We start from the raw sequence: 9,449 nt of genomic DNA on the forward strand, positions 1-9,449 counted from the left end.
CCAGGGACAGGGCATTCACAACCTCTCTGGGCAGCTGTTCCAGTACCTCTCTACTCTCTCTGAAAAGAATTTCCCTCTGACATCCAACCTAAATCTTCCCTTCCTCAAAACCATTTCCCCTTGTCCTGCAGTTATCGACGCTTTCAAAGAGTTGATTCCCCTCCTTTTTTGTAGGCTCCCTTTAGGTATTGAAAGGCTGCAATGAGGTCACCCTCAGCCTTCTCTTCTCCAGGCTGAACAAGCCCAGCTCCCTCAGCCTGTCTTCATAGGTAGATGCTCCAATCCCATGATTGTCTTTATGGCCCTCCTCTGGACCCTCTACAAGAGTTCCCTGTCTTTTTTGTACTGGGGGCTCCACACTTGGATGCAGTATTCCAGATGGGGCCTCAAAAGAGCAGAGTAGACGGGGACAATCACCTCTCTATCTCTGCTGGCTACCCCTCTTTTGATGGAGCCCAGGATACCATTTGCCTTCTGAGCTGCAAAGGCACACTGCTGGTTCATGTTAAGTTTTTCATCTATCAAGATCCCCAGGTCCCTCTCCACAGGGCTGCTCTCAAGGACCGCTCCTTCCAGTCTGTATGGATGCCTGGGATTCCTCTGGCCCAAGTGCAAAACTCTGCACTTTGCTGTGTTGAACCTCGTCATGTTTACCTGGGCCCACCTTTCCAGCCTCTTGAGGTCCCTCTGAATGGCATCCCTTCCTTCTGCCGTGTCAACCGCATCACTCAGCTTGGTGTTGTCAGCAGATTTGCCGAGGGTGCACTCGATTCTGTCATCGATGTCATTGATAAAGATGTTGAAGAGCACTGGTCCCAAGACAGACCCCTGGGGGATGCCGCTCGTTACCAGCCTCCACCTGGACTTAGAGCCATTGATTACCACCCTTTGTCTGCGGCCTTTCAACCAGTTTCTTATCCATCGAGTGGTCCAATTTGGAGATAAGGATGTGGTGAGGGACCGTGTCAAAGGCCGTGCTCAAGTCCAGGTAAATTACATTGGTCACTTTTCCCTTGTCCGTTGATGCTGTCACTCCATCATAGAAGTCTACCAGATTGGTCAAGCATGACCGGTGAACTGTTCCCTGATGACCTTTTTTAGTTGGTTTCAAGTAATGCTGTGATCTCATGATAGGGAAGCCCCTCTGACAGTGGTTCTGCTGCACACATCTCTGAGCTTGTCCTATCTGGAGAACAGTGCTTAATAAAGGCCCTTGGTAGTGGTGAGTGTATTCAGATGGTAAGCATTATTGCTGCTTAAATGTGTGGATGACACACAGCTTTTCCAGCTATGAAAGTTCTGATACGTGAAGTGGTGATTGTTGGAAGTGTTGAAAATGAGTAGCTGAAAGCATGATTTGTAGATAGTTTTATTTGAGGTGCTTGTGAAGCACTCTGAAAAGGTATTTATTTTCAGGATTTGAACTTCTGTGTGAATGCTGAAAATATAAACAAACAAACCCCACATCCCTTGTGAAAAGGAATTGATGTCTGCTATTATTGTATTGTTTGTGTGTCAGTAAAGAGTTTCTCCGTAGATTTTTCATTTTTTCACTATTATTATTTTCTTTCTTGATTCTAAACAGTGCAAAAAATGTTATTAGAAAAGTAGAGTGTGTGGTCTGTTTTCCTCACTCTGTTGAGAGTCCCCTTTGCTCTGGCTGTCCTCTCCCACTTGGAATTGTTTTGGGTGAAGGCTTCATAGAGCTGGGGGACGGTTTATTTGTAAATTGGAGAGCTGCTGGTAGACATTTCCAACAGTTTCTTACAGTTCCTGAATAATTATGCAAGGGAAGGAGAAGGGGGTTACAGAGCGTTAAGAGCCGTAGAAGCACCATGAGCGGCCCGCTGCTGTCGGGAACGAGCGCAGACCGCCGCTTGCTGCCGCCGCCCCGCCCTCAGCGGCTTCTGCCGCGTTTTCCCAGCGCTCCGCGCGGCGGCGCCCGACTTGGCCCAGCGCGGCCCCGGGGAGGAAGCGCGGAGCGGCCGCCTCCCGCCCTGGGCGTTCTCCGCGATGCCACTGCTAATTAACGGGGAGCGGATTGATCTGACTCGGCTCACGGGAAGCGCGATCCGCACCCACCCGCACCTGGAGGTGAGCAGGTGGCCGAGCCCTCGCCGCGGGGTCTGCCCGCTCTTGCCTCGAGGCCGCCACGCTGAGGGCCGCCTTAGGGCGGGCCGGCCCGACAGCGACGTGAGCGCTGCGGCGGCTCTGGGCGGGCCTGCGGAGGTAGCAGGTCTGGGGCGGCTCTGCGCGGCCCCGGCCCGTGAAAGAAGCGCGAGGTGGCTGAAGGGAAGCGTGTCCGCATCATGGAGGCGGTAGCTGCCCTGCGGTGAGAGCTTGGCGTGGGGCGGCGGGGGCGGTCGGTGCCCTCGGGTCGAGGAACCGCGGGGTGAACCGGCGGCTAGGGATGGACGTCGGGATCGCGGTATCGGAGAGGTGTTATCTTCGTTCTAATACTGTAAACGTTTTAATCAGAACGGCAGCTCGTGGGTTAGGAACTGCCTAACAGAGCTGGTTGGAGAGCTCTTTTTCATAAGAAAGTGCCGTTTTGTGGAAACTGAGTTCTTGTAGGGGGGGGGGAATTTAAAAAATAAAAATAAAAATTAGTGCAGATTTGATAAAAACTGAGTGAAATAGTTTTGGTTTTTTTTCAGCTCTAGTGTAGAAATGTGCACAGTAGCTAGCCAGCAGTGCAGTCAGAGCCCAGGAAGTCAGTTTTCCATCGGTTAAGCATGATGATTAATTGCTACAATTTGCTAGTAATTAATAAGTATATTGGATTGTGGCCATGAAAAGCTGAAAGTTTCACGTTTTGGAGAAGAAGGAAATTTTCTGGCAGGTAGTGATAGGATGAGAGGGAATGGCTTCAAGTTGCACCAAGAAGGTTCACTTTGGATGTCAGGTCAGAATTCCCTGAGAGGGTGGTTAGTTAGGGGAACGGGCTGCTCGTGGAGACTGGGGAGTCACCGTCCCAGATGGTGTTCAAGAAATATGTAGATGTGGTGCTTAGGGACATGGTTTAGTGGCCAGTGGTAGTGGTAGGTGGACTGTTGGACTGGATGATCTTAGAGGCCTTTTCCAACCTTAACGAGTGTATGATTTTGTGCTGTGTAAAATTGCAAGATCTGCTCTGGCATTGTCTGATGTCAGCTTGGCCCTGTCCTGTTGTTCCTCCATTTACCTTCTATAAAGCAGGGAAAGAGTATTTTCTGTGTGGGGAATGATGGGATTTAACAGCTAGCCAATGTGTGGCAGGAAGATGAAAAACTAGAAATTCAGAATCCTCCAAAATATGCCATGTTTGCCGCTAACCTGGGTACCTTTGCTTTTTGGAGGTGATGTTTCTATCAAGTGGCTGAGAATTCAGCCTCTGTAGTCTTTATTATCATTTATCTTTAGGAAAAGGCAAAACTTCTAAGAAGTCAGCCTACTCAAATTGTGGAACCCAAAGGGCTTCTGTATGTCCAGCAGAGAGAGTTTGCAGTGACCACCCCTAATGATGGTATGTACGAGTGTAAGCACTTCTGCTAAAGCAGTTATTACGACAGCAAAGTTCATACACAATCTCTCTCCTTTAAAATAGGTTCTGTGTCTATTCTTGGGTCGGATGATGCAACTACCTGCCACTTAATTGTGCTCCGACACACAGGTATCTTAATGGGTGTTCTGCACACAGCCTGTACCTCTGAAGTAGTACAGCTCAGATCATCACTGGTTTATGCTGCATTAATGAAATAAACTGCAATTTCATTTATATAAACTGACATCTCAAAAAGTTACAAGGTGCTTTAACTGTGATAAATTCAGAGAGTTTGTGTGTTCAGTACCAGTTCCATGTTCACTTTGCTAAATGAGCAAATCGTAAACTTGATCTGCTTTAGTTGCCACTTTTGCAGCGTCTCACAGGCTGGGTGTGAATGCCAGAGAGTTCAGCCAGCTGGATCAGCAGGGTTTGGCAATAACAACAACAACATGTAGAATTTATGGGAAAGGCTTCCTGTATTTCTGATAGCAAGGGTGTTTCTTGGTCCTTACCGGGAAGGTGTTTGCACCAGTCATTGTCCAGCTGATTTTTATAATGGGGCGTACATAGAGGTTATTGTCTCATGCAGTCAGCCCATCAGCCCATCTCTTATGCTAGAGGCTACTGAACTAATAGAAATGAGTAGGTGGGGCGTAGTTCTTGCACTACTGTAATAGTGCAGACTGTTGTTGACCTGAATTATGGTAGTGAACAATGTCCACCAGTGTCACTGTCTTCTCACATCTTCCTCAGGCAGCGGAGCCACATGCTTGACACACTGTGATGGATCAGACACAGAAGCGGAGGTGTCGCTCATCATGAGTTCAGTAAAATCTTTCTCTAACACCACAGGTTATGGAAGGTCAGCTTTGCTTTGTTAATTGTTACATACTGTTTTTCACAAGAGTAGCTGCAGTTTGTAAGTTGTGGAACTGTTATCTGATTTTATGGGGTTCAGACAAGGTAACCGTGCAAGAAATATTTCTATAAGGGGCTGTATGGAAAATGATAACTATTTTATTGATTTATTGATGATGTTGTTGTGGGTATTTTCTATCAGTGATCTAAAGCATGGTTCTATTCTGAATAGTGGCTTTGTAAAAATGCCATTGAGTGGTTTGGTGTTTACTGTTTCTCAGTAACTTTTATTTCAGATGTACTAAACTTTCCAAATAACTGTTTTTAGTTGTTCTGTTTTTCCATGAGAAACGTTGGTCTTGTGAATTCCTTTTGGATCTGAGAATCTGTCTGGGATTTTTCAAGGACCCATACTGGGGAAAAAACAACAACAACAACAACAACAAATTCTGAGATAGATTTTGGCTAGCAAGGCTTTTCTTTAGTGTGGAGATTTTTTGCCTGTGTAGTTTGATAAGAACAAAAACTCCATGGACTTGGAAAATGTGGTCTCTAGAACTCATGATCTACCTTGCCCAGTTTTGAAAGATGAATGTTGGCCTTGCTAGGTGATTGATGATGCTTCCTCTCACTTTTTTATTGTTTCTGAGACCTTGCACCCAAAACCCAAAAATTGTCACTAGTTGTCTTTGTTGTTGTTTTTTGTTTGGTCAAAAAAGCTCACAAACAACGCCTGTTTTTATATAGACACTTCTTGGAGAAGAATGCTGCTGTATGGCCTAGAGTAGTTCTGGAGACCATGGGAGTAAACTCCTTCACATTTAGCTCACTGTTTTTTGGGAACTGAGAGGTAGTTACTGAGTTATGTCCAAAACTGAGGCACTGACCATCACAGATACCTTGGGTTTCGATAGAATTGCATGTGTGTAATGCTTGCTGAGGCGTTTTTTTTTTTTTTTAATATTGTGCTGTTTCTTGAATGATTCCTAAGTGTTCAAAATAAAATTACCAACCACAGTTTGCTACACATACAACCATTAACAAGTGAGACTCCTCTAATGATTGCATTGTAGTTTGGACTGGAGATTATTTTGTAAAGGTATTCACTTTGGGATGTCATCTTAACTGCTGTTTCCTGTTATTCCATCTCTGTTAGGCTGGAAGTGCACCTAGTTGGAGGTTTCAATGATGATAGGCATTTATCACAAAAACTTACTAATCAGCTTCTTAGTAAGTTCACATTTTTTCCACTCTCATGTAGAAAAAAATAGTTCTGACTGGATTTGGGTAAAATCTGCTTGTAATCTGAGCACCATCATTTAATAGGAACAAGTGGGGATTAATTTTGGAGGGTGTTTTCTCTACTTGCAAACTTGCTGAAGAGGAGGGGTTGGACTTCTGAGGCTTGCCTGTGGCCAGGTGTGGAGCAGGGAATTTCATTTGTTCCTGACATGCATTGCAGGGGGTAGAATGGGAGTGCTGTTCAGCTGGACCTAATTCCTAGCTCTGCTGCTGACAAGCTGATGTGTGATCTTGCCCAGGTGTTGTCACCTGTCCAAATCAGTACATGGGGATGTCTTGATCAGTTACTATTCCTTTTTCACTTTAATGTGATGAGGTAAATCTTAATTTGTTTGCAATTGCCTTATGAAAGATGTTATTTCTGTTCATGAAATCTGTACAGAGAAGTGGTTATGGTACTTTACAAAGAAATTGGGAAACATGAAGTACCAACTTAGACGTTTCAAGTGCCCTGGCTTATGCTAAGCACTTCCCAAATGTAGAGAGGCATTGAGCTCACTGGAGTTTGGAAGAGACGGGCATGTATTGAGGGAGGCGGCTATGGGACGAGGAATTTGGTCTGGCAGATGTCCTGTGGGATGTGCCCCTCTTGCCCTCTCACATGTTATGATGCGATTCCTGTTACGTATGGTACATATTGCATGAGAGCTCAGCACAAAATGTTTTGGTTAACGTATTTTTTCAGCTTCATGGTTTTCATGTATCCAGTTACAATTTAAAACATTATATTTCTATTAGAACTATGGGAAAAAAGGTGAACTTTTCAGGGGAAAAAAAAAAAGTGTGGGATGGGGAAAAGGAGAATTGAAGTACATACAATGAAAGGCTGGGTTTGCTCAATATATATATAACAATTTAGGAAAGTACTTAAATATGTGCAATTAACTAAAGCAGAGTTGATGTGATGCCAGAGCTACTTTAAACAATGTCAGTAAAAGGAGCAAGTGGCACAACTTCTTAACATGCTTTTGACATCTTAAATGGCTACTCTCTGTAAATTACTGGTATGTTTAGGAGCTGTGGCTTTTTCTAAAAGTTGGTTTGATGCAAACCTGAAAAACACTCTTTGTTCTGTTGTGTTATCTATGAACAGTGTATTAAGTCCCTCTGCCCATCTATTCTGCAGTGTGCAGCACTGATAATCCCCCTGTCTATATTCAGCACCTGCTTTGCCACCAGTCAGTCTTATATATTGCTGCTATTGTTTTTGCTGTAGGAGCGTTTGATCTCCAACCAGATGATGTTCATTTAGTGACTTTCTGTGTATCAGGTAAGAAAATGTCTTCTTGTGTTTTTTTTGTTTTATTTTTGAAGAAATTTTAGCTACTGAAATCGAAGTACAGATATTTCCATCCATAGCCTTTTTAAATCTGTCCTGTAATAATGGTATGCATCCTCCCACTTGACTTGTATGTTTAAATTTTATTATTTACAGTGTGTTAATGTCAGACAGCCTGCTCAGCAAAGATTCCCTCAGTTAAGATTGGGGAGGACCTGTGAATGTTACCAGGCCATTTCCTGCCTCTGTATAGCTTTGAGTATTTAGAGAGGCAACTGAGAAAGGAACTTAATGACCTTTGATGTTGTTAGACTGTTTATAGACTCCTCCAGTTAATTTGTAACATGTGATGTTACATAAATAATTATTTCCTTTTCTTTGTATTGTACTCAAGTCATATATAACCTTTGTATTTAAATGTTACTGGTGACTTGCATTTTTGAAAATCGACATCACAGCAGTTTTACTTTTTTTTCCTGGGACTTTTAAGCTGATTTTGGCTTGCACAGAAAATGGAATGACTAGAGCTGGACCTAGTGATATGAGAGTTCTCCTGTAGGCCCCAACATGTTAATGTTGACCTTATCACCTTTTCCATATTCATTTTAGGCTTTGTCCTGTGTTGATTTTGTTCATTTGTTTTTCCTTCAGTCTTTTTAAGCACTGTTAGCTCAGTTCTTCTCTGGTAATGCACAACTGAGTGAATCCTGTACAGAAAAAAGTCTGGTGCCCTACACATTTGACCTTTCTTTCTTACAGAACTAAATGACAGAGAAGAGAAGGATATTCATTTGCCAATCATTTATGGAATAGGTGAGTTAAAATAGAATTGTTTGGGTTTTTTTTGGTAACCGGATATCTTTTTAGATTCTAGTAGTAAATGCACTGCCTTTAATGTTTACATAATGCCTGTTGTAGAGTGCTGTTGGAGGTGTGGCAGAAAATAGATGTTCTAAGATAATGGGGCCTGGGGCAAAGAGAATAGTAATTGGCAGCTTCTAAAATTCCTGCTACAGTAGCAGTGTTGTGGAGGTAGTTGTTTTAAGCAATGTTTGGTAAGAATTAAAATTGTGTCTTAAGTTTAAACTCTATTTCTCACCAGCTGTGAATGTAAAAACAGCAGAGATTTTCCCCGCAACTTTTCCAGAAAAAGGGCCAGATGAGGATTTGCGTTCAGCCCATGTTTTAACAGGAGCAAGAGTGAGTATAAATAAAAGTGGGCAATGAAATTCCAAATCAGGTATCATTGCTAGAAAGTAAGACCACTTAGGGGCAATGAGTTATCGTAATATAGGGGAAAAAAGCCAAACAGGTTGGTAGCTGTAGTGGAAATGCTGAGTCATGGCTTGAAGCAGTGATGGAGCACCTGGTAGGAAGGCAGGGCAGCCCAGGGAGCTCAGGTGCATGCAATGCAATGCAATGCACTGAGTGATGGAAGGGTGGAACCAGGATCCAACCCCCTTTCCAGCCCTCATGTAAGGCTGGCAGTGGAGGCAGAGGGATCTATCTGGAGATTCCTGTTGTACCTGAGGCATTCTAAAGGTAAGCAGTTTTCTTCCCTTGTTTCTTCACCTGCTGCTGCAGCATTTGTGCTTGTTCTCATATGCTGAAGCCTAGGATTTTGCTGCTCCACTATTATTGCTGTACTTTCCATCACATTATAGCATTACAGCAGTACAAATGCTTTCCAGCTTAAAGCATTTCTTTGTCTCTTTCATTTAAGTGCTGTCTAACTTCTAAGGCTCCCTGTAAACAGTTCTGTGTTACTGCAGCTGACAAACATTTATGATGCAAAGACTGAACAACTACACATTGGACCTTATTTCTGGAGGCCTTTCCCACATGTGGATTTCTGGTTAGAACAAGATGATCAACAGATTCTACAGGTACTCTTTAGCTGAGAACAGAAGGGGTAGGGCCTGTCAAAGCTCTCCTCTGCCTATAGTAGGGGAGGGGGAAAAAATAATTGTATTACAAGGGAGAGTAATTGAGAGCTTTTGTATTCTGAATTTCAAGCAGCTCTTGCTGTCATCTTGTTTTTCAGAATCTTTCCACATCGCCTTTGGCTGAGCCACCCCACTTTGTTTCCCACATTCGTTCTACGTTAACATTTTTAAAAGCACATCCATTTCCATCTCATTCCCTGTTTCCTGATAGAAAACCTCGCATATACAAAAAAAATGAAGAAGGGTTGTGGGAACTGGTTTGTTCTGACAAGGTCTAACTTGGAACCCAACTTCAGCTACTTTAGGGAAGCATAGCAGTACCAGAAGAACAGCAAGTTGTTGTAAAAGCATGGTGCTGGTCATGGATAGTAGGATTCCTATGCTTTTCAAATAAAATATTTCAACAGAAGTAACGTTTCTTCTGCATTACTTAAGTAGGAACCTCAATTACTTTGAAGTAATTGTTTTTTGTTTCAATGCGTATCTGTGCTGATCAGACTGCTATAATACAGACAGATGGCAGTGTTGCAACCCCGAG

At 43.3% G+C, this 9,449-nt stretch overlaps 1 protein-coding gene across 1 annotated transcript; it reads left to right on the top strand.

Annotated features, from left to right (window-relative positions):
* Nucleotides 1-2,013: 2,013 nt before the first annotated feature.
* On the top strand, nt 2,014-9,212 carry NTAN1 (N-terminal asparagine amidase; the record flags this gene model as incomplete). The annotated part of the gene is made up of 10 exons (XM_079542918.1): nt 2,014-2,094; nt 3,403-3,505; nt 3,587-3,652; nt 4,280-4,388; nt 5,541-5,614; nt 6,903-6,956; nt 7,725-7,778; nt 8,068-8,165; nt 8,738-8,851; nt 9,010-9,212. 10 exons carry the CDS (start codon nt 2,014-2,016, stop codon nt 9,187-9,189), a joined length of 933 nt encoding a protein of 310 aa, XP_079399044.1. The 3' UTR covers nt 9,190-9,212.
* Nucleotides 9,213-9,449: the final 237 nt, after the last annotated feature.

This window comes from Tetrao urogallus, assembly GCF_951394365.1.
Source record: "Tetrao urogallus genome assembly, chromosome: 15".
Classification (NCBI taxonomy): Eukaryota; Metazoa; Chordata; class Aves; order Galliformes; family Phasianidae; genus Tetrao; species Tetrao urogallus.